General features: G+C 41.6%; 2 protein-coding genes across 3 annotated transcripts; one reads left to right on the top strand and one right to left on the bottom strand.

Moving 5' to 3' along the window:
- Nucleotides 1–82: 82 nt before the first annotated feature.
- On the bottom strand, nucleotides 83–7,142 carry tab3 (TGF-beta activated kinase 1 (MAP3K7) binding protein 3). 2 transcript variants are annotated; one of them, XM_018673235.2, is made up of 7 exons: nucleotides 6,944–7,142; nucleotides 6,071–6,237; nucleotides 4,546–5,809; nucleotides 3,503–3,663; nucleotides 3,049–3,142; nucleotides 1,461–1,544; nucleotides 83–959 (listed from the first exon to the last, which is right to left on the bottom strand). In XM_018673235.2, the coding sequence occupies exons 2-7, from the start codon at nucleotides 6,170–6,172 to the stop codon at nucleotides 814–816; spliced, it is 1,851 nt and encodes a 616-aa protein (XP_018528751.1). In that variant the 5' UTR covers nucleotides 6,173–6,237; nucleotides 6,944–7,142; the 3' UTR covers nucleotides 83–813. The 2 variants fall into 2 exon arrangements, with proteins under 2 accessions (XP_018528751.1, XP_018528752.1); XM_018673236.2 differs by having other exon boundaries at nucleotides 83–956.
- Nucleotides 7,143–13,217: 6,075 nt separating this feature from the next.
- Nucleotides 13,218–24,401, top strand: nexn (nexilin (F actin binding protein)). The gene is given in 16 exon segments (XM_018673239.2): nucleotides 13,218–13,397; nucleotides 15,162–15,576; nucleotides 15,695–15,892; nucleotides 17,292–17,376; nucleotides 17,482–17,630; nucleotides 19,250–19,450; nucleotides 19,547–19,720; nucleotides 19,846–20,034; nucleotides 20,732–20,923; nucleotides 21,398–21,442; nucleotides 21,788–21,982; nucleotides 22,178–22,399; nucleotides 22,647–22,835; nucleotides 22,942–23,076; nucleotides 23,078–23,306; nucleotides 23,450–24,401. Coding segments are annotated over 15 exon segments (2,583 nt in total). The 5' UTR covers nucleotides 13,218–13,397; nucleotides 15,162–15,210; the 3' UTR covers nucleotides 23,464–24,401.
- The last annotated feature ends 388 nt before the right edge of the window (nucleotides 24,402–24,789 follow it).

The following is a 24,789-nucleotide window of genomic DNA, read 5'->3' as shown; positions in this document are numbered from 1 at the left end:
GGTGTTTGGTTCATTTGGGCAAAAGGAGCGTCTCTATATTAGGACATAAACTATGTAGACATGCTAGCTGTGCATGGTCAAGTCACATAGAATCAGCTCCTTTATTAAGTACAGCAAGTTGAGGCATTTGCACAGGAAATCAACATCGTTTGAACACATAATACAGGGTGGCATAATATGCATAAAAGTACCAGGAATATACTTGTATGCAAGTGTCTTTAGTGTTCTTTCAGTGAAATGAGCTCTAATACAGAGCCAAATACAGTGTACAGTCTACATTTTCGCATTAGTCAGAACTTATATACCATTGCTTTCATTGTTCCACTGTCAGAAAGGGAGTTACAGATCCTGGATTAAAGTGGAGGTTCCTCCATTTTGAGTTCAGGAATGGGCGTAGTTGTGTAAACAGGGCAGTCATTCATTCTGCATGGAATGTTCGCTAGGTAAACCATAGCTGCTCCTCAAAACCTCAATCGCTTTGACCTCTCCAAAGCCCCGTGCCAACCACTGCCAGAGTCACAGCATGTCACTTGCCTCTTTTACACATTTGCCACGAGAAGAGTCTCCAACTGTCCAGAAAAAAGATTCATCATCCGCCAACAGAAACAAGGGTCAAAGTGCACAGGAGTAGTGGGTGGGAGCAGGACAAGTGGGCAAAGAGGGATAGTGGCTCTTCCTCAGCAGGTAAGAGGGGCTTATATATTTGATTGACAGGGTAGACCTCTAGAAAGATTCTGGAGGGGTGTGGCCTATAGTATCCAAGGATTGGCAGGGGATGGGGCAGGGGGTGGGCAATACAGCGCAGAGCTAAGATCAGGTGTAGCGCGGCATCTCGCACTGTTCACAGCGGTTGAGTGCAGGGTGGTTGAGGAAGGTGCAGCTTTCACAGTTCCACTGGGCGCCTTCAAAGTCTTCATCCCTCTGGGGCCCCGGCACTGGCTTGGGGCCCTGCTCCCCTTCTGACAAAAAATTACAACAGAAAAAAGCGGTGCACGGAAAAAGACGGTTTATTTGTGTGATAAAGACCATAACAGAACCACAATTTAAGTGTCATCAACTCAGGGCTGGAATTCACCATGGCTGTCACTCAACAAACATTTGAGGCTCGCATTCAGGCATCAACCATTCAAGAATAAATGTTGCTAGACGTGGGCATTCACTCAATAGCAAGGTTTCTCATCTAGTTTCCATGCCAACAGATTTGTGGAGGCCAACACAGACCAAAGTCAGCTAAGCTTTTATTTTCAGTTTTAAAACAAATCTTCATTGTGCTGGAAGCCAACTAAGACAAATATGAGAGTAACAAGGACCTCAAATGGTCTTGCATTGAAGCTCAAATCTGTATCTTGGCAACAGTATTAACGCCTGATCCTACCCTGAAGAACATCTAGTTTTCATCCTCATGAAAATATCTCATGACTAATGTGCATGCCATGAAAACTGCTTTGGACAATTCTCACCTTTCTTTCCAGGTTTAGGCGGCACAACTGGACCAGGCTGAATGTTGTCATAAAAGTTGTTCATTGCTTTTGGGTCAAACTTCCCTGCGGAGGAAAGCAGAAATCAGATACTGAAGTTTGTTTAGAAGTGCCCATCCCAGCTAGAAGTCCAAACAGCCCAGTCGGCTTCCACCCACTCTCTTTAGGTCTCTAGACTGGCTGTCATGTTCAGAGAGACAATAGCAGTCTCCTCATTCAATGCAATGCCCATGACCAAGGCAAAGACAGTCAAAAAAGCTTAAATTAGCTTAATTTTTGCAGCAATGTGATGAAACATCATCTGGCTACGCACTATAATTGGCCAATCAATTTCATACACGTGCATGCACATTCCTGTTGAACTAATTTTATCTGTTGCTAAATTAATTAGCCACAAAGTTAGTTAATGCCGTGGTTTGTCAGTGAAAGCTAATGATCTGTTACTTATAGTCAGTGCATTGGGAATATCTCATAATAAACCAAAGATATAATACCAGGATATTGTCTTAAAGGTTTAAAGCTGACACAGTGCCCTTTCAGAATTAATCCTAACCTCCTGAACTAATTTCGGACCATCACATGTCAAAACATCACATTTCTAGAACTGGTATATTAGAGGGATTAGTAGACCAGCTGAAAAACTAAAAATAAACATGTGCACTCTAGGACAAGTAAATGAAAGTTAATCCTGTTTCAGAGATCCCCTCAATAACTAAACCTAGGGGATCCTTATAAAAAGATCCTTTTTAAACATTTTCTTGTGTTTTCTATTTAAAAAATGTACATCAGCCAATATATTGTTGTCAGCTTATCTAAAGCCACAAATATCGAAGTTGCAGTCAGCCTGAAAAATCCTGTATCTGCTGGGTTCCAATCCAAACATCGCACATCAACAGAAACCCACCATCCCAACCATGAAGCCTGACGTGGCAGCATCATGCTGTGAGGACACTTCTCTACAGCACACCAGGAAAAACTTGTTAAGGTAGAGGGTTAGATAAACACAGCAAAATACAAATAAATCCAGGAATCCCTGAAGTCTGCAAGAAAACTGTGACTTGGGAGACTATTTATTTTCCAGAAAGACCACAGTCCAAATGTTCAGTGACACTGGGCTGATTGAAAAAAAAAACTGGCCACACTTTTGAGCCTGCTTCCAGTTATACTGTTTCAGCTTCCTGCCCCACCACTCCTGGTAAAAAGACAAAGCATTGCAACTTATTTCCACACACTGTGGCTTGAGGCATTTTGAGGTACTACAGTTATCAATTACATGATCGACAAGGATCACGGATCAGCCACACTGTCCACAGATCAGATGAGGGTCAACTGTGGATCGGCCAGTGTCCTGTCACAGACCAACCAGTCATGTTAGAACGCTGCATCTGTATGCAGCGTGATGGATCACCATCCATCACTTTGGACCCAACTCTGTCTGCTTCTGGGCTTGGCTCTTTCAAGATCAATGCTTTCAAATAAATCAGAGACACACTTCAAAGGTTTGTGTAGAAATGTGCATTTCTGTGTGCACATGTGGCTTGTGTGCATTTGTGCGTGTGTGTATGTATACCTCTAGACTGCAATAGATCTGTCTCCTTCAGGGTGCAGTCGATATCAATCTGAAGCTGTCTGTTAAGACTCCGCAATCGGGTCATCTCTTCAGGCTGGTGCCGATGCAAACACACAACCCAGTTAGATTAGACAAAAACAGACCACCACCATACCCCCCCCCTTCAAACTTCTTACAAGTGAGAAACAGTTTTAACATCAGTTGTGCAACAGTGCAATTTGTCTTATTACTTTTCTTACTGCATTTTTAATTGTTATGTTAACTTTAATCCTTTTCTGCCTTTGGAAACAGAAAAGAGGTCCAAAGGCTGATTCACACCCAGGATGTCAGTTGCAATGTATCTTCTAGAGCCCAATGAGCCTCCATGACTATAAAAAAAATTTCCAGTGAAGATTTACAAATGCATAGAGAGCAACAATGTACTAGTGAGTGTCTGTACATGCTCAGTCCTTACTCTGGGTATAAGACTGGTTGAATTGACTCGTCGAAAGCGTCTTTGAAGAGCATCATACTCCATGTTGTTGACATCAGCCTTCAGCTGCTCTAGTTTCTGCTTCTCCAGCATCAGCTCCTTCAATAGACGTTCCATCCTGGCCCGCTGGTGGAGCAGGAGGGCTGGAAGGAAACACACCAAACACAAAATGCTTGACATTCAAGAATAAAAAAATATAATTTTATTTTACAGCTTCTCTCACTTTAGTACTCTGTTAACACTCCATATCAATTTACAAGCCACTGACATTACGGTATAGGGGCTGGGCACACTAATGAACACTTCCCATGAAAAACACTAAAAAGGCAGCAACACAGGCAAATAATGAAGTAAAATAGCAACTTACATTATGTGGGTTTCAAAACAAACATAAAGATCAAAACAGCCTACAGAATTTATATGGCTGGAAGTCAGTCAAATATAGCAAATTATGCCAATTATGCCACAAAATGGTGATCATTTATCTCTTATGCAACATTTATTTGTCAAATAAAGAAATGTCACTTTGAACTGTAAGAAAGTTGCAGTTACAGTAGCAACATTTTGTATCCTTGGCCAGCACAATTTTGGTTTACAGTGTAACCTTTCAAATAAGCAATGTGAAAATGGAGGAACTCTCTATGCTGTTTCTGGTATTTTAATAGTCGCTGTATAGATATATAAAGTAAACATGGGGAAAGAGAAAGGGGTATGAAAAGTAAAAAATGCACCCTGCTGGAATTGAACTGGGACACTGCAGTTATACAGCACACGTCTTAAAGCAAAATTATCACCAAATTCTAGGATGAAACACACTCGTAAACTGTGTTTGACAAAGGCTTCATGAACTGCCATCAGAAGAAAGGTCATCTTACATTAAGTCAGCTATTATCAGGCTAAATGCTGGCCTAGTCTTTACTCTGAACAACATAGCCCCAAACACACAATAAATGTCAGCTGCAACTGGAAAACATTATAACAGTCACACACATTAACAGTAACAGAAAAAAACAAGAATCCCTTACCTTGTGTATAAGCGTAGTCATCAGAGCCTGAGCTTGAACGTCGGGGCATTTGCTGAAACTGACTGGCAACGTTCCCTGGTAGAGCTGAGATGGGCAGGATGGGTGGGGGTGCAGCATTGTGCTCCCCTTGGTCTACTATGTTGAGGAGAGACTCCGCTTCAGCCACCGGAGGTGAGCTGGGTGGCCTCTGGGCCTGACCTCCGGGCGACACTTTGATTTTGAAAGTGTAGGCTGATTGGCCTGGTTGAGGAGAGGAGGCGGGCCGAGGCCTTGCAGGGCCCTGGTGCTGCAGGTACATCCCAGGGTGAAAGGCTGCTGGGCCTGAAGGTCCACTCATTGTGATGCCCCTGGAAGGGGAGCTGGGCGAGGGGCTGGTGGCCATGTAAAGCGCTCCTTGGGGGTGAGGGGTGTGCACGGGAGAATTGCTGCGTGGCCGCGGACCCTCTAGAGTAATCTCTATCTGGTTCTTGAGGGAGCTTTTTGAGTGGTACGGCCTGTAAACAGCTGGTTGTTGCTGGGGTTGTTGCTGGTGATGGTAGGGCATGCTGGGAAGGGTTGGGGAGCTAATGGGGAGGAAGACGTATTGCTGGTGCTGGGGTGGCGGCTGGGGCTGTGGTTGGGGCTGCGGCTGGACCTGATGCTGTGGGGAGCTGTAAGGAGAGCCATATGTGGGAGTGCTGTAGGGAGACTGCTGATGCTGATAGACAGGTGCCCCTGAGGAGGACCAGGGCGCTGGCTGTGGGCTCTGAGAGGGTGAGGGTCGAATATACAGGGTGGTGTTGGTGCTGTTAGCATAATGCCCAGGGGGGATCTGCAGAGCCTGTGGTACATTGGGTATACTTTGTGAAAGTGTGACTGTTATTGGGTTCATAGTGTAACGAGAGACGGGGGAGAATGTGGGAGACATGCCCTGCATTGTGGGTGGAGGAGTAGGAGTGCTGGCCGAGCGGCTCTGATCGTTCATGAAGAAAGGATTGTAACCCGGGGAGGGAGCCATAGTGGCAGGGGCTGACAGTGGCTCAGGGTAGCTGGACCGCTGGGGTTCGATGTGACTGTCACTAGTGCTGTGCACTAGGGAGCGCCCTACTCCCACTGCTCCTCCATTGGCTTTGCTTGCCTCTGAGCCTGGGTAGCCCAAGCTAATGTGTAGCATGTGATTTCGGCTCAGTCGCCCCTCCTCTGGACTGTGATGGAACTCTCCATACAGGTATCTATTACTCTCCTGAGCCAGGAGGTGGCAGCAGAGATCCAGGTTGTTGTTATTCTGAGACAGAAACAGAACAGTCTCAGGCATGCAGTTGTGGTCAGAGGGAGTGTTCAAATGCTTGTCTTGCTGTCTTACTGTTCAGTATACACCATGAGGGATGACACTAGAGGTTGATAATTGAGTAATACAAAAACAGGAAGACATACAATAATAGAAACCTCCACCCAAGTAAATATCACACTCACAATTTTCCAACGCTCTCCAATCAGCTTCTTTGAGCATGTGCATGAACAGGTCTGTGTATATGTGTGTGGATACCTGCAGAAGGCACTGTGACACTACCCCCTCTGGGATCTCCGGGAAACGCTGCTTGAGGTCCTGCAGGATGTGGTAGTCGAGCTGAGAGCCTCCCTGCGCCATCCTGAGCCAGAGAGTCAACGAGCCCTAAGCTGCAGTTGCGGAAATATCCGATCTCGTCTCATCCCCTGAAGATGCAGAAATGACAGACAGAACTGAAGACAAAACTCAAATCGCTTGCAATAATCTTATAAACACCGCTGGCCTCACAATGTCTGTTACACACCCTATGTGTCAGCACTCACTGCAGCGAACATTTCAATTACACTGCCTTTGTGAGGCATGTCAATCTGAGTTTTTCTTTTTTGTAAACAGAGCATAATTTATTCACCAAGAGTGGCCAAACGGCCAAAATTTAACACACAGCTACAAAGAAAATACGCCAGCGTCACTGGTATCCATTCACATTAGCACACGGGTGCTAGCAAGGTGCCTGTCAGTCTGTTGTTGTTTGTTTAGCCATACTGTTGCACCAAGCAACGACGACATACCGTCGCTAGCTAGCAGGCTAGTTAACAGCATCAGTTAGCCTCCGTGCATCACTCAAACAAACAACCACACCTGTGTATATAGAGGCTACAACGGCAAACAACATTACCACCACTGGGACATTATCCGATGTCACCTGTGACTATATCAGCAACACAGTCACGTAAACAAGGTTAAATAAGATTAACTCAGTTCCTCAACAGCCTGCCAGCTAACTATGCTAATGCTAGCCGTAGCTCGGTCCTGTTGGCTGGTCAGCTGTCACAAGCCTGGGTGTTGATGGATTAGCTAGCTAGCCATGCTAAAGTCGGCGAGCATTAGCGCGAACCTCTCGATAAAACTCACCATATGTTAGGAGTGTCCCGCGTGGCTCAGACCATAGCTGAGTCCCATGGAGAGCCGAGATATTTCTGAAATGGTGCGCCAAGGTCTGTCAATTTTTTTGTTTTGGCTAAATAACTTGCAGTTTCGCATTCCAGCGTCAGGCCCCCGCCGCGGAACTGCACACAGTCTATCGCGATGTCAGATTTTCCCGGACCAGGAAGTTGTTCAAATCGGCCGGATCGACGCTGTACGTGCTTGCCGTGCCCATCTGTGGATTGAGAGGCAGAAATCCATTCTGTTTTATTGATTTTTACACAATAGCTACGTTTTTTCCCTCGGAAAGTTGTGTAGCCCGTAATATACTGTGTGATTGAATAAATTAGAGTTACATTTATTCGGCCAATACCAGTGACTTTTATTTAATATTATCACCTAAATATAATCGATATTGTAATTAGAACACTATTACACAAAATTGCATTAAACATCGCAAGTGAAAAGTTTTTATACACACTACACATTCAAAGTTGAAATAATAATGATAATCTTTACTTATAGAGCACTTTCTAAAATCTATACAGGTTTTGCAAGCAAGGTTCTACATTAGAAACATTAAGAACTGGATTAATTTGACGAAAAACATAGTTTCTTTTAATACGTTTTCTACAAAGAGCACATGTTCAGTGCATTTTTTTTTTCATTTTTCCATATTCATCATTTTTTTAGGTATACATTTTCTGGGGGGGTGACAGCTAAATTATATCTCCCTATCTATATATCTATATCTATGTGTGTGTGTGTGAGTGTGTAGGATAATAATAGAAATCCATAAATGAATAAGAGTATTCAAGTAATACCAAAGATATCAAGAGAAAGCCAAGTAAGTACATTTTCACTTATAGTTGTCCACGAGGATTTATAGTTGTCAACAAATACATTCATAGACACTTACCTTCTCATAACTACATTAGAGTATGTAACCCATTTTAACAGGTTATACATTGCTTAATATCCAAAGAGCAGGACTTAGGTAAGGTATTACTATATCTAATTGTATAAACAAAATGTATAAACAGGTATCAATCTGTAAAATGTAAAAACAAACAATAAATTTAGAAGGAAATGCATTGAATAAGGGTAGTATTTGCTACACCTTTTAAAACTGATGGGAACTAACTAGAGTTTGGCATCATTGATCAGCTATTCACTTTTCTTCTTTTTTTCTTTTATACATTGTTCTGTGAGGAAGAAACTCAAACATACACACCCACTGAGCCAAAGCATGAAATGTGTAAATCAGTGGAAGAGGATGAACTCTCATTTCCCCAGTCCTGAAGACAGGCCTAACCAGCTCTTGCTGTGTGTTGCCCCAACAGTATCATATGTCATATTTCACATGCTTGTGTGAACCTGCAGCCTGTGTAAGCAACCAAAAAGATCAGTCATCTGATCTAAATGAATTTTGCATGCCTTGATAATTGGTTTTGGCATGCTGAGATGAACTGACAGTTACAACGTGAATGGGTGTGAAAAAGGGAAAACAGACTTTGTAACCGAAGGTAGAGTAAGAAACTGTGTCGCTCAACCACAATTTACATATTTTAAGTTCATGTTTCCATTAGATCTGTGAATTGTCCTTAAACTAAAGCGCTGGCCCACATACGTGTAGTAGGCTATAGAATACAGACAGTATAACTGGGACTCCTAAAGCACATTATGACTCACAATCACGAAAAAAGTATCTCATTATGACGAGATCCTGATCTCTAATAATTACGAGATAACGTTGAACAAATGGGCAAGAATTGGAACACTTCAGAACTTGCCTGAGGATCATCGGGTTTTAAAGAGTTCGTCAGTCTCAAAGTAATTCATTGATAAATGTCAGGACATCCAATGATGCACAGCAAAAAGAAACGATTAATACTCATATCGGCATAATTTGTTTTCCAAAATGTTAACAAATATGAGCTAAAAAGAGGCGTTCAAATTTTGATCGACAGAGAAGCTCACGGAATCCTTGGCAACATTACACTCCCTGTGTCTTGAAAAACTTTACATCTGCTCACACAAGTGAAGACTTTAAACATTAAATGTAACGTAATCTTACTTTTCTTATAACAAGAGCGAGATTCTATTCTGATCCTGATCCCGAAATTGTGAGATATGTTCTCGTTAATACGACATACGGAAGTCACGATTACAGGATTAGGTCTTCAATTTTTTTTTCTTTTGTGAAAGCACCAGGATTCGTAAATTATCTCACATGTGATGCTGTCTGTTACACTTCGACACTGTAAGAATAGTCAGTTTGTCAGAGGCATGTCCTAGCGCTTTCCACTAGGGGGCAGTGAGAGATTCATGGATTCTGCACAGACCCTCTCACTTCAGCGACAATAACAGGAGATGAGATGAAAAACTTGGATGTTTTTCTGTAGAGGAAACGGTGCTTTATGGTTCAATTGGTCTAACAGCTGAGGAAGCAAAACACATCTCTCCTCGTGATTTCGGCAGATTAAGGAGAAGCTTAAATTAAAAAGTCAGAGCATGGTAACAACTGTAGACTGCTCAGCTGTAGGTGCACAACTATGTAGGTGTCTTTCATAATGAAACTGATAGGGCTCAAATTAGAGATTAAATCTGGACCATTTCACACCTATTTCCAAAGACAATCTTGCATTGTAAGGTAGCCAAAAATTAAATTATATTAGTCAATTTTCCTTTTTTGCATATAATACTGAATATATATATATTTTCATTGTTCTCTGTCCTCTTTTTCCACTTGTAAGGGTTTGCTTTGTCTTTAAAGCAGCTTGGATGCGGCCTGCTCTGCCTACAGTCAGCACCTGTTCTGTGGTGGAGTTGCTTTTTCTCCTCATGACAGCTGAGCACTCGGCAGTCACAGCTGGTAAATTATGACATTACTTACTACTCATGTAGTTCAAGACAGAATCTGTTCAATTGCAAACCTCTCAGAGATAAATTCAGCACTATTTCCTCACAGATACCTTCAAAAGAAATGCCTCTGTGTTCTGATTTCAGAGACAGGGAGAAAATTTGCTCCTCTTCCACTGAACAGCAAAAACATGCCTGTGTGGTTTTCAGCTTGCAGGGCTTGGTCAGTCATCTCAGCAGCTATGAATTTTACCTCAGTTAACCCTGTGTAACTGGGCAAAAGACAGAGGCTCCGTGGAGTGCATCGCCTGTGTGGTGTGCTCACAGTCAAGTGTGGTTAGCACATGCAACGCTCACAGCAAGAACAGAACAGAGCATCCTGAGTATCTCCACACCCCTGAGATTATTTCATAGATCACTATTGTTGTCTGTCTAAATAGACTGCTGTGCAGCTCAGTGGCATTCTTCTATTTTATTCAAAAGCTCACTTCAGCAACACCACTATGAATATAGAAACCCAGGAAGAGTAAAAACATGGCTGACATGATCGAGTGCCAAAGGAACATTCAGTGTGTTAGACATTAATGAGAAAGGGTTCTTTTGTTTTGGTGGATAGGAACATAAAGTGCCTCCCAACTGGTATGAACTACTGTTGGCACATTAGACTCAGAGGAGTCAGAGATGATTTCATTTGCTATTTTATTTTAAGATATAGTGACACGGTGGTTCAAATGATGGGAGGGCAAGGCTTAAAGTCTGGGATGATTTGTTGACAGTTTGCGTCAAAGAAGAGGAGTCACCATTCGTAACATAAGCAGGTTCTTTTTCAGTAATGTGGTTTGATATCTGCTGATATAAACTGGAGATGGTTCAGTAAAGCTGTGGACAGGCCACACTGATGTGCCCATCCACCAGCACATGATACAGTTTTGACCTGCAAGTCTACCAGGGTGTCAGCAGGGGGTGTGGGGCTGTACCACCACAAAAGTATTCAGAGGGGTGTCCTGCAGCAGCTGAGGCTAAGGCCCGGTCTGACTCAGGTTAGCTGTCCCCACAGTGTTGATTAGTTGCCACAGCTGTGGTGCTATTTAAAGCGACCCCCTTGTTGTCCCTTATGCCCTACAGGACTCAGAACAGAGGAGGACGGAGCCCCTTTGCCCTGAGAGTTCACAGAACAGACCAACTCATACCTGAGCAGGAAGTGAATCTATGAGGAAAACAGCAACAGCAAAACATGGTTCTCCTCCAGCTTTGTTTCTTTTTCACTATTTCTTTCAATGTACAAAATGTAACTTTAAAAAGAATATGTATGTTTTCCCACATTTAGATGCAATGACAAAACAATACACTTCAATACATATGTCAAATACACCAGAAAAGTTTGGCCTGCAGAAAACAGCATAAAGACAAGTGAGAGCTCCACACCTGTTTCAAGGAACTGCCCTCAGCTTCAAGTTCATTTGCTATGAATTACATTACAACCATGTTCAGTTTCTCTCTGTGTGCATTTCTGTTGAATTGTCTGCAGACAGGGACCTTCAAACCTCTTTTGTCAGAGAGTTCATGTGTCCCTCCTCCACTGCTCCTCTGGCTCTCAGATTTCACTTCTAAGTACAGTATTAGTGAGAGCATTGGCCCTCTTGTTGGGGGTTTCCCAAAGCCTCAGCATCTCTAACTGGACACAGTGAGTGATTTGCTGAAATTATGTAACATTTGCTTTTTATTCTGATATTTACCTTTAACCTGTGAAGCATTTGTTTCACATCATAATTTTCATGTGAATGTCATGTTACAGTGTACCAAACAGTACGCATGCTGTTTAGGCAGTGAAAGATCAATGAAAGCGTATGTGTATGCCATCTCTCAAAAAGTCTGTAACATTCCTAGAATACCTGAACAGCGACTTTACTTGCTGTATTTTCTGCCTGAGGCCTGTTTGGTCAGTGAGTCAGCAGCTGCACATGGAGCCACTGGGGCAGACAAAATGTGTCTGCAGCAGGGTTTCTATTTACATCCATCCACAGTGAGAGAAGCACTTTCTCATCTTCATTGAAATGAAGACTCGCCCACTGGGTAGTGTAACAGGACTGTGATGAATATTTTACACTGTGAGCTTATATTATATATTATTATTCTGTCTGAACTGTGGGGATAAATGGTTTCTGACTACCCATGACCATACCGAAAAACTGGTGATGAGTGGTTCTTTTGCATGACGATATGAGCTCCAAACATCATTGCATAGCAGACTGACAACAATATCTAGGTTATCACATTATCAACAAGCAAGCTGGTTTCCCTCTTAACTGATAAGTCAGGAATCCTGGCTCTAACAGGCCAAGAGGCAGATAATGATAATGTCTATCTGTATTTAGGCCATGGTGCTCCCAAACAGACTTGACCAGAGGAGTTTAGTCTAGATTCTCTTGTACCAGACAATTCAGCGACTTTTCTCTTCTTACTACATCTCTGGTGAAAAAGAAAGTGTAAACTGGCAAACCATATTTAGCATCTATAAAAACTATATAAACAGTTAATACATGTTTATAACACACATAATATGGTGTTTAGCAGATATAAGTGTTAATTAAGGTATTTAATGACAACATAACTCATCCTGTGGGTCCTGTAAGTGCAGGGCTAAGGATAAGTTATAGTTATTGACAAATAATCTACATTAATAAGCACTTAAAACATCCTTAAAGGTGCATACAACTATATTGTAGTGTCTCATAAACCATTTATTAAACATTTGTATAGCCTTCTTCTTATTGATGCTAAATATCTATGAAAACAGAAAAAGGCAAATAATTGACTAAATCAAGGCAGACAAGTGGCAAATAGCATGTAACATGCATTAGGTGTAAGTTAAGGGCATCTGGTGGTGGACAACAAAACCACTGCCATAGACTAAAGGATGTTTTATGCAAAAAATAAATAAATAAATAACCCCCAAAACAAAACAAACACAGTCTTATTGGTATTTTACTGTGAAACCACTGGGAGCTAAATGGTGAATAGATATAACCACAGCCACAGCCTATTTATAATAAATTGAACTTAAATGATTTCAGACACATTATCATACACTGTATTATGGTTGATATCGACATAAAGTGATAATATAAAAATATCACTCAGGTCATTATAACGTGATTATCCACCTGATATTTAAATAAGTGACTTTACCAAAAAATAATCATTGACAACACAATAATTAAGCTAGTCCGAACAAAAACGGGCAGTTATTAACATTATTTATGCAGCTGTGACCGCAAGTGATCAGGATGAGAGTGTATGGGTGCATGTGTGTGTGTCCTGCGCACACGCCCGCGCGATGCAACAGCTGAACCTGTGGCAGGCGCGCGCGGAATGCAGTATCCGGTAGAAAGTAACGGTACTTTTATGGAAACAGCACACCGACACACAACCAGCAACCAGTCGAGTTGGTGCACCGGGTGGTCGCATCTCGGATTGTATTGGCCTGAGTTTTTCACTTCTTCTGGTTTATATCTCCACAGAGGATTTCTGTTTTTGTTTAATAAACTAACGTAAAGGAGGACGAAAGCACGCGAAAGAGGTAAATTCTCATTTCATAAATTATGTAGCCACAGGAGGTGTGTGAAACAAAAAATAGTCTCTATCATTATTAGGCAAGGTCAAAGCTGTTTGAGTTTAGTCAAGAGTTAAACAGTCTTAAACAGATCGTAGCCAACTAACTTAGTTAGACATGAACTGCATCAGGTGTATAAAGTATTTTAAATTGTAGTTAGTTACAGTTACAGCCCACAATATGAGATTAGGCATACAGAACCAGTTAACAGTACAGTTCTGACTAATGGAGGCTGTAGTAGTCAGAATATATTAGCATATTAATATTAGCATATTAATGTACTTGTAAATGTGTCAAACTCAAACTTTTTTCTGACACAGACTCATGATATCTTGTGCCAGCTGAGTACAGAAATAGGACATCACCAGCCAAACCTAAAACGTTTCCTGCAGAAGGTTAATACCCTTCAAGGACCTAAGAAGTTATCATAAAAGATTATTTCCTTGAATATTCTGTGTCACAGGCTCTAGTTTGAAAATGGCAGATGAAGATCTGATACTATTGTTATTTTGCTCTGTCATTCACCTCCTTGTTACTCAGGCTGAAATTGTGAGGTGAGGGCAATCAGAACTGATCATAATCAATAAACAAACTTTTATAAATGGATATTTAGCAGAATAACAAGCACCTTGGTAACGACATGAACCTTGCTTATAATGTTGAATGCACTACTAGTCTACTAATATCATTTTATTGTAATTCTGACTTCAAAAATATTTTTATGTTTGCAATTTCCTGTATGTGTATTGACAGAACCATGAATACACGTGTTGACTCCTACCGACCGCACCAACAATAACTTATGAATCTCAGTGGGGTGGACATTTTATGTTGACCACACCTCTGAGGCCTACAATGGCCAAATCTCAGTGTGGACTCAGTGTTGACTGTAGGCCGAGAAACAGGAGGCAAATCACTATGACATGGGATGATTTTTGGGCTCTATATTTCTGTTGTGTTGTAAACCATGCGGCAGAGAAGTGGCTGAGCTCCTTATTAGCAGCATCATGCCACACTGTGATCTTCATACCTGAATGGAAAAGGAATTTGAGGACACTGATAAGCAGAAACAGTTTTAGTGTTGCATGACTAACAGTCCAAACAGCGTCTCATTCATCCAGTTGTCTAGCTCTTAGTCTGGCCATTTTGTCAAGGGTCTATGGGGCGACATGTGGGTGCCAACTTGAGCTCTGTCCAACTGCCTATCACTCATCAGAAATAGCCATGATCACATGTCCAGCACCCACAAGTGGGCTATAAATAGAGGTCAACGAGCTTCCATTACACTCTCTCTCGACATATACTGAGAAGTGGAGCAAGTCTTTTTGCCCTTAACTTTGTTGTCAATAAGTGCACAGAAACCCCAGCACCAGATTAGGAAAGCAGTATAATTACAGAAACATAAATTAGTTAGGAAAAGTATTAGGTAAGAATCGAACCTTTCAATTTGGTTGTAAACTAGTTGCTTAATATTCAACAGTTAATATTTTGGTATTTAACAGAGGAATGAAAACAAAGATTATGAAAACATCTTGAAAATGAAAATTTGAATCCATAAATTGGTCAAAATTTTATTAAAATAAGTTAATTTGGGCTAAAATATTGATTATTTTAAGAGGGCTCCAATGGACAGGCACTAAACAAATTAATGTAGTAGCAAATAATAGCATATAAACACATTCAACTTTGTATCTGTCAGTTTATTTATTTTTTTCCTTCTTTGCTCTACAGGTAAAACTTTAACACAGCCTGTTTGTCAACTTGTCATTGTGGTACAAACATGACGGAGGTGGCGCAGGTCGCGGACGTAGTCGCCCACAACATGGATGACGTCACAAGTGAAAATGAACACAGCTTGAGTGATGCAGAAAACAAGGAGGACGACACAGCGGTTGACAAAGATGACGTCCCGGAGGAGAAAAGTGAGAAGACGTCATGCAAAGAGGAGAAAAATGATGAAGAAAGCAATGAGACTGGCGTGCCACATGTGAACGGTGTGGAGCACAAAGACAACAACACAGCCAATGAGAAAAAAGAAAGATCAAAAGCTGTTAATGGCGTAACAGAGGACGGAGAGACGAAGAAGCATCCTCATCCTGACACAAATGAAGAACAGAATATATCTGATGTGGCACTTAAGAAAGATGTGAGACAGAAATTTAAATCTTACATGATGTGATTCTCCTCCATAAGAATATTGTCCTTGAGAAATACTGCTACATAAAATAACTTTCTCTCATCCTTTTTTCTCTGTTAAATCATAGAAACTTCTCAGATCCAGAAAGCCGGTGGCCAGAAGCTATGTGCCCAAGCTGAGCAAAGAAAAGGGGGATGTGACAGGCAAGTTTGAGGCCATGCAGAAGGCCAGGGAGGAGCGCAGCAGGCAGAGAAACAAGGAGGAGCAGCAGAAGAGGAAAGAGCAATACGTCAAGGAGAGAGAGTGGAATCGCAGGAAGCAGCAGGTCAAAGACAGATAACCCCACTAACCTGTGACTGTGACCTGCATGGCATGATGAGGCATGACGGGGAGTGACACGGCTGCTAGTTTGAGTGAGAATTTACTGTCTCCTCTACACTGCACTGCAACATGCACTACACAGTGTTTTATATAATTAACCTATTAATTATTCTTATTCCATATAATATTCAACTTTAATTTGTGCTTAACTTAAAAAGAAGTCTTTTTAAAAATAAGTTGACTTTAACCCTATTGTGCACTAGGAGCACTAAACAACTAAACTCCACTTGCCCTCCAATGGATCCACAATTTAAAATGCATGTTGTGCAGCCAAACACTGTGTAACTTTATCTTAAATCATCACACAGATCCCAAATTTACCATATTCCAAATAAATTAGGCCAAATAACAGGGGAATGTGTCTGCAATAGTGCTGAAACTCTTGTTGAAAATTTTGTGGAAAGGTGGTTTTTCCAGGAAAAACATGAAACACTATGTGGAGCCTGGTCAGGAAAAAGAACTCTGACCTTTTATTGAAATATAAGCAGCAATGCAACAGTGTAGTTAAAGTAATTCCTTCAAAGATTTACTCAAGTATAAGTATCAAAATATACTTAAGTGACCAAAACATAATGTACTCATTATGCCCATTTTAGAATAATGAACATTACATTATTGCTCTATATTAGTGATGCATTAATGTGTACATTACTTGAGTGCTTGACTGTTACAGCTGGTAAAGGCAGGGTTAATTTAAATCACTCTGTATAATGCTGGGTAGTTTGTGAAATTACCCCTGGCATCAATTAAATCTAATCTTAACATATAGCAGTACATCCAACTGCACAACCAATACAACCAATTTATTCATTACATTCTACTAGTAACTAGTAGTTGCGGCCCTAGCATAGAATGATACTCATTTAAAAAAACTGTATCTACACTGATGCACTAGTAGAAACAGAGTTATTATATGTATGATATTGATATACCGTATGGAAGACATATTTTTCTGACTCAGAGGCTGCTTGTGGGAGAATTAAAGGCCAGTGTCAGAGATTAAGAATTCAAAGGCTAAGACAGCTTTTCTACAAGGTCGACTGTGGTGAAATAAATGCAGTGATACGGTGTCCTGTGAGTGGATTATCTGTGATACTCAGACAGAACAACCTTCCTGTGTGCAGCCGTGCCATCGCTGGCCGGGCTCGGACACCTACGCTCATCTCCTCTGTGTGCAACAACACCGTGGCCCAATCACAGGTGCACCTGCAGGTCACGTGACCCGGCTATTAGCGGGGATTAGGCTGTTGTTCTTGCTGGGACCAGCATGGCTCCTGAGTGGCAAAGGAGATGATCCCAGCTAAACTGTAACCTCACCATACTCTCCATCTGATCCGCCACAGATAAAAGAACTACTCGCTTCCAGTGATGAGGAGGAAGAGGTGAAGCCAGCGAAGGTAGAAAAATCCTATGTCCCCAAAATCACAGGTAAGAAACACACAGGGATGAAGAGTAGGAAAGACGGACATTCACAGGGGGATCTGGGAGGAAGGGGAAGCTGAACGCTTGTGTCATTCTCTGTGATATTTTCAGGTAGTGTGAAGGGGAAGTTTGCAGAAATGGAAAAACAAAGACAAGAGGAGGAGAGGAAGAGGATGGAGGAGGAGAGGAGGAAAAGAGAAGCCCAGGACAACATAGAAAAAGCCAAAATCAAGAAAGAATTGGCTCAGAAAGCAGCTGAGGTAAGTGGACCTAGGGTGAACTCCTTGCACAAGGAAGTGGGACAGCATGTCTAGGTGGTTCAGCGCTGCCTCTCTGACAAGAGTGGCGCTCCTGTATCTGTAATGATTCAGGTAATCCTCAGCTGCCACTCGGATGAGTTATTTTAAGTGGCATTTGAGATCCAAACAGTTGGCAGAGGCTGGATATAGGTCTGAAACCACCAGTAGCATTGTTGACATGACCAGCGTGTGAACTCATGGCAAACAGACTCCCCTTTCTTTATCTCACTGAGCAAGACTTGCATTAGTTGGGAAAATTATGTCATCTAAATCAAAGCAATATTTCCATTCAGTACATTACAGATGGAACAATGTGAACGGAGTTTTTAGCCTTATTATACCTTCAGGCAGGCAGTATAGTTCCTGGGAATGGTTACATAAGCATTCTTGTGCCAGATAGGCAATTAAAGGCAATTACCTGCTACTTCGCCCTAATTCTGCTTTAGTACAGTTGTAACAGTCAAACGTATAATAACATTAATGATGTTTTAAATGTTCCACAGCTATACAAAAAGCTTGAACAGGACTCTGTTGTAAAAGTATTAATTTTATTCAGATTCTGAATTTTAATGTCTTTACAATTCTGCTTTTATCATCTTCAGTGATGATCAGGGCCTTAGCTGCTGTACCAATGAGGACACTGGGGTCATGACCTCTGGAGTTTCCATTGGGAATTCAAGGGTTTTAACAACTTCAGAGGAGATAAACTCTACAATGAAAGCTTAAATTTCACTATTTTTCACTCTTTTTTTAGACACTACTTTTCCACCAGGATGCAGTATTTCACCACCTGGTGGCTTGGACTGGGTTTTGGAACTGCATTTAGGGTCTGGAAATAAAACTGTAACGGTTTATTTTATGGTTCTGTAACTTGATGAGGAAATTGCTTGGAAGTTTCTTAGAAACACAAAATGCAGACAAAGTTGCAAGTTATTTACTTTGGTTGGTTGTCTTGAGTTTAGGAGCAGCTGTTGGCTTTTGGAAGATTTTTCTTGAAATAACTGCCTGTTTCAGTAAAACCTACAGAATATATAACTGGAACAGGTAACTATGAAAAATCCAAAAAATAGGAAAAAAATAAATAAATTGAGAGTTCTGAAAAATCCTGACTATGGCCCAAGTAATGATGCAGACAAAAATCATGTAGGGAAGTACTGACTCTGTGATCTAGAAACAACTGGAACAGGGCTGCCAGGTGTAGACAGCATATGACTGGCAACTGTTTCCCACACCTCCCACTGACTAAATTAGCCCCAGACCTCCTTACTGTGACTGAATTAGACTCTGCTATCTTAGACTGACACCCATACTCTGACCTACTGCAAATGGTGACATTAGGCTAATAGAGCTGCCCCCAACCCACCCACATGCTCTTATTCCCAGTCTGTGTGTGTTGGGCATGCACAATGAGTGACCTGAATTTGTTTTCCTTCTACCACTGAATGGTCAGTGTGTGTAGCACTACCCCTCAACCCCTTGAACATGACTTGCCAAAATGGTCTATGTTTCATTATTCATTTACTTCAATGGAGTCCTTAGTCTGTGCCTTGGATAATCTTACTGTATCGAACACTTTTTAGGAGGGAGATGACACAATCCTGGTTCGGGTGGTTCCAGCGAAGCCATCACGACCTCCAGGCAGAATCAAGGTGAACTTTGAGGACATGGAGAAGAATCGAGAGGAGGAACTGAGGAAGAAGGCAGAAGAGGAGAAAAAGCAACGGTACAATGAAAACAAACGCTCCTTCAGGGAAGCCAAGCGGCGCTCGGTTGTTGAACAGGTAGGAATAAGGCTAAATAAATACCAGGAACATTCAGCTCAAATAAGATGTTGTTTTGGGTCTTTTTTTTCAGTTGTCACACTTATTTGGTTTTAGGATGAAGAGGAGAAGCCCTCTGAGAAGGTACAGGTGACCCCGGGAAAGCTGAAGCTGACATTTGAGGAGCTGGAGAGGGAAAGGCAGGAGCAGAGGAAGAAGCAGGCTGAGGAAGAAGCCAAACGCCGCCTGATAGAGGAGAAGAAAGCCTTTGAGGAGGCCAGGCAGGGATTGGTAAACAAAACTTCAAAACATAATATCAATTCCTAATGGAAATTTTAGAAATCATATGGTATTTCACCATCCCTTTTGCCCTTGTCCCCTGATACTGACAAACAGTGTAATTTGTGCATTATCAGGGAGAGGATGAGGAGGACACTCAGCTGTCCCAGGAAGACAAGGAGGAGTTCCGACCTGGAAAACTGAGGTTGAGCTTTGAAGAGCTGGAGAGGCAAAGAGTTGAAGAAGTGCGCAAGAAAGCAGAAGAGGAGGCCAAGAGACGGATGGAGGAGGAGAGAAGAGCTTTTGCTGAAGCCAGGAAGAGCATGGTCAGTATGCTTCTCATAAATCAATACAAAATTCACTACAAAAACTGAAGTGAAGGCAGCGCTCTCATGTCTGTCTGTTAAATTTAAATATAAGGCTACAGCCTGTAGCCAGTTAGCTTAGCTTAGCACACTTAGCAGAGACTGGAAACTGGGTAACAGCTAGCCTGTCTCTGTCCTCAGGTGACAAAATACACCTACCAGCATCTCGTAAGCTCACTAATTTACACAGAATATCTCATTTGTTAAATTCACACAGAACCAAAGTGTAAAAATGAAAGGTTGACATTTCATAACCCAGACTATTTCTGGGCAGGAGGCAGAAACTTCCTGGAGAGACAGATGCTTAGGGCCAAGAAATAGTCCAGCATGTATCCTGTATCCAGTGAATAGTGAATTGTTGTAGTATGGATTAAACAAATGAGCTATAACATGAGCTTTAGAGGCTTTAGTGAGTCATGTTACTGCTAGCTGTGTCCTTGTTTTCTCAGTCTTTGTGCTAAGTTAAGCTAACCGTCTGTAGCTTCAGATTTACCAGACATACAAGAGTGGCATTAATCTTTTAATCTACCTTTCCACCATAAAGTGGATAAAGTGCTTACCAAAATGTCAAACAATTCCTTAGCTTCCTCACACTTTGAAAAGTCAGACACTTCTTATCTACAGTCCTCAGACCTTACCTCGCTGTGCTTTTACTCAGCTTGTAGATGAGGATGATGAGGTGCTGATGGCCTTGTTGAACCTGGAGGGCAGTAAGCCGGGGAAGATATGTGCCAGCTTCGAGGAGCTGGAACGGCAGAGAAGAGAGGAAGAGCAGAAGAAGGCCGAGGAGGAGGCCAAGAGGAGACTGGAGGAGGAAAAGAGACTCTTTGCTGAGGCCCGCAAGAGCATGGTAAGTGCGCATGACTCCGTGAGCAAAAAGTGTACAGTGTGCATGTATTTGTCGGATCGCTAACAGGTCAGAACGATGTTAATGTTGCTCAGTGTTTGACTTTTGCTGCTGCTGAGCTGCTGAGCTTTCCCCTGTAAAAGAACAGGGAGAAACAACACGCGAAAACATTTTCTATGAAAATTTTAAACAGCCCAACACAAACCCAAACTGTACAAACATAAACTTAACACATACTTTTCCTTATCATAGCTATCTGTAGAGCATAAAACAGCATTCGTCAAAGGCATTATAAATATCAGTTATGACCGTAACTAACACTTATTTCACATTTTCTTACTGACTTTATCTGTCATTTATAATTGGATTCTAATTGGATGTGGATGATTCAGTTTTCTTCATGTATTGTATATGATTCTCATGGGCTCATATGGTACACCTACATTGCTGTTCCCTTGTCCAAATTATTTCTTCAAGAGCCCTGGCCTGGATCAGGAAAAGTCTGCATATGGAGATGAAACAGTAAGATATTTTCAATTTCAGTTGTACATTATTCTTAGAACCATAAGAGGAAAAAAACTGTTGTGCATACGGTATAGCATCCAGTATGCTACTGATTTAATCCAAATACATGGGCACAAAGTTCTTCAGATGATTTTTGGATGCATGTGCAACTGGCTCCTGCTTAGTTTTTCTGGTTTTATGACATTATTCAATGTTGGGTAAGTAGTAATAACTTTAATTGTTTCACTCTGTTCTAAATGGAAGTCAATACTGACTTAATATAATACAACATGGGCACAATACTGAATGCTGTCAGCAATTTCTCTCCTAAATCTCTGCCTCTGTGTGTTCTGGTGCGTGTAGGTACTGGATGAGGAAGAAGGGATGGTGAAGAGTGAGTCTCAGGAAGCACTGCATCCTAGGAAACTGGAGATTAACTTTGAGGAGCTGCTGAAAGAGAAGGAGGAAGCTGAGAGAAGACGTAAGGCGGAGGAACGCAAAAAGAAGATGGAGCAGGAGAAGCAGGAATTCGAACAACTCAGACAAGAGATGGGCGAGGTCAGTCTGGATCAGTTGAAGATTTTTGTGGGGCATATCAGTACTGCATGCTTTTTGGAACTCAGACTTAGTCTAACTGTCGGGCAATTAAAACAGTTCTACTTCTGTATTTTTTTTTTCTATAGTCCATAAAGTACTCACAGACACGCCACTTATTATTAATCTGGCTTCTTCTTGATTCTGGCTTTTTCACAGGAGGAGATAAATGAAAGCTCTGATGTGGTAAGCAAAGAGTATGAAGAGCTGACTAAGCTCAAGAGGACCGGCTCCATCCAGGCCAAAAACCTCAAGTCCAAGTTTGAGAAGATCAAGCAGCTGACTGAAGAGGAAATTCAGAAAAAGATTGAGATGGAGAGAGCAAGAAGAAAGGCCATTGATGATGAAATTAAAGAAAGAGAGGCTGAGAGGTTCCAGGAGGTAAGAAATCTCCCACACTGTACAGGAACATGAATCAATAATTCAAGATGTCACAAGCAAAATGTGTGAGTTGTATTAGTTAAAATTACTATAAAATCTTACCCCTCCCTGTATTCTTTCTTTTAAATTCATGAAATGTTACTTGAAAAAGAAGTCAGGTTTTCCACAGATAGCCTGGTCTCACTTTTTTTCCTTACCAGTGCAGGATTATCTCAGCATCACGTATTGAGGTTGGTGTGTTTTTTAGGAGGATGAGGAAGGAGAAACTACCTCAGCGAGGGCTGAGGAGTCACCATTCAAACAGAAGGTGGACATGCGAGCCCGATTTGAACAAATGGCCAAAGCCAGAGAGGAGGAGGAGAGGAGGAGGATAGAGGAGCAGAAGCTGCAGAGGATGCAGTTTGAGCAGCAGGAGATTGATGCTGCCCTCCAAAAAGTAAATCTTGCACGTTCATGAGCGTACATGACAGCTGAACAAGAGTCCTCTTTAAAGTTTGCTTTGACTCCAGCAAACACTTGTGATTCCTCTTGTCTGTTTGCAGAAAAAGGAGGACGATGGGGAGGAGGAGGGCAGCATCATCAACGGCTCCACGGCCTATGAAGATGAGGAGGATCACGCCAGGTCGGGGGCTCCGTGGTTTAAAAAGCCCCTTAAGAACCAATCGGTGGTGGACTCAGGAGCCTGTTCGGTTCACCGTCAAGATCACCGGGGAGCCGAAGCCAGAGGTGACCTGGTGGTTTGAGGGAGAGATGCTCCAGGACTGTGAGGACTATCAGTATATAGAGAGAGGTGAGACGTACTGCCTCTATCTGCCGGAGACCTTCCCAGAGGACGAGGGAGAGTACATGTGCAAGGCTGTGAACAGCAGAGGCACGGCAGCAAGCACCTGCATCCTCACGATAGAAAGTAAGACCACCTTGGTGTGATTGCATGCCTGCATGTGGATTCCAACCTCTCTGTATTGAAGTGGATTGCATGCTCCTCTTCCTCGTGAACTCGGGCTCAGCGGCTGATGTGGATAACGGCTCTTCTGTTTCTTTTTTTCCCAGCTTATGACTACTGATGCCCTCTTCCACGTTCTGGAAACTTTCCCTGTTATCTCTCACTCCTTTTGTAAAACTGTGTCCCTCATGGTATGGTATGGTCAAACAGCAGAGGGAAGAAAATAGCAGTATGCTTGGCATTCCTTAAGGAGGGATACACACACACACACAAAAAAAAGCAAGATGTTGTTTACGTATTGCTCAATTGTAAAGCTGCACTCCCTGTTAGAATAGCATGATACCTGTGCCAAAAAACAGACATGATTCTTGTTCCCATGCCAAGGGTTGCATAAAACGTCAAAACTATCTTCACTGAAAGGCCCTAAAGATATTTATGATACCAGCAATGTTTAAGTATCATAGTACTGTACTGTAAATATCACACTTTATGGTCCATACATGGCAAACATGATGCTTGAGGCATTGTAATATAAAGAGTACAATGTCCTTATCTGCTGATTTTAAAAAACTAAATGCAGGAACATCAGTAAAGCATCTTACGTGCTTGCTTGGGTATTTTACTACTGCTCAACAACTTCATGAGCATTAATCAACGTACCCTTCCCCATATTAGTAAATGGTTTTGTGATACTTGCCTGGTATTATATCAAGGGGTAACATGTTACAGTGATATGACATTGTAATGTTAGTCACATATTGGAGGAACAAAACGATTCGAACTTGTATACCTCCTGATTTTCAGTGAAACTCTTCAGGTCCAGATAAAGTGTTTTTTTAATTATAGCATATAAACAATTTTAATATGTTGATTTTTCATGCACCAACTCCCCTGTTTCTTTTAGAGTTAAATGTAATACTCTGATACTTGTCATAATTCAGTTGTGCTGAACAGTAGGTAACTGTTTTATGGTTTGATAATGAGAAAAAACATAGTTTAGCCTGAATATTTGTCATATATTATAAATGAAAAATGTTTTAATAAAATGAACAAAAATAACAGCATTTCTAGTGATGTCTTTTATTGCTATCCAGGGAAGACTTGAATAACTGCTACCTGCTGTAGATGTTACTTGATATACTTTTGGGTGAACTGTCCCTTGGTTGTTAATGGTAATGATAATGGAGACTACTGCATTAGATTTGCAAGACTGCTGCACAACAATATAGTCAGAACAGATATGGACAGAATGCTCGATAAAAGTTTCTCTTTCCATGAGCTGCTACTACTTTTTAGCCTAAAGTTTTGCAGATAAAGTTATAACAAATCCTTATTCAGCCTATCCACATTCTGTGTGTGCATTGTAAAACCTTACTACACCAATAAACAGATTAAACTTGCTCCGGGTGAGCATTTCCATTGAAGAGAGCAGAGAGCCGCCATATTT

This window comes from Lates calcarifer, linkage group LG17 (assembly GCF_001640805.2).
Source record: "Lates calcarifer isolate ASB-BC8 linkage group LG17, TLL_Latcal_v3, whole genome shotgun sequence".
Taxonomy (NCBI): Eukaryota; Metazoa; Chordata; class Actinopteri; family Centropomidae; genus Lates; species Lates calcarifer.
The sequence above is the reverse complement of the archived record's forward strand: the minus strand, read 5'-3'. Positions and strand labels throughout refer to the sequence as shown.

Excerpts from the sequence above, each read along its gene's own strand:
- tab3 (XM_018673235.2), bottom strand. The coding sequence starts at position 6,172 with ATGGCGCAGGGAGGCTCTCAGCTCGACTACCACATCCTGCAGGACCTC. Across the intron at positions 5,810-6,070 it reads TGTCACAGTGCCTTCTGCAG|AATAACAACAACCTGGATCT; the intron begins GTATCCACACAC and ends TTTCTGTCTCAG. Across the intron at positions 3,143-3,502 it reads CAACCAGTCTTATACCCAGA|CCTGAAGAGATGACCCGATT; the intron begins GTAAGGACTGAG and ends CATCGGCACCAG.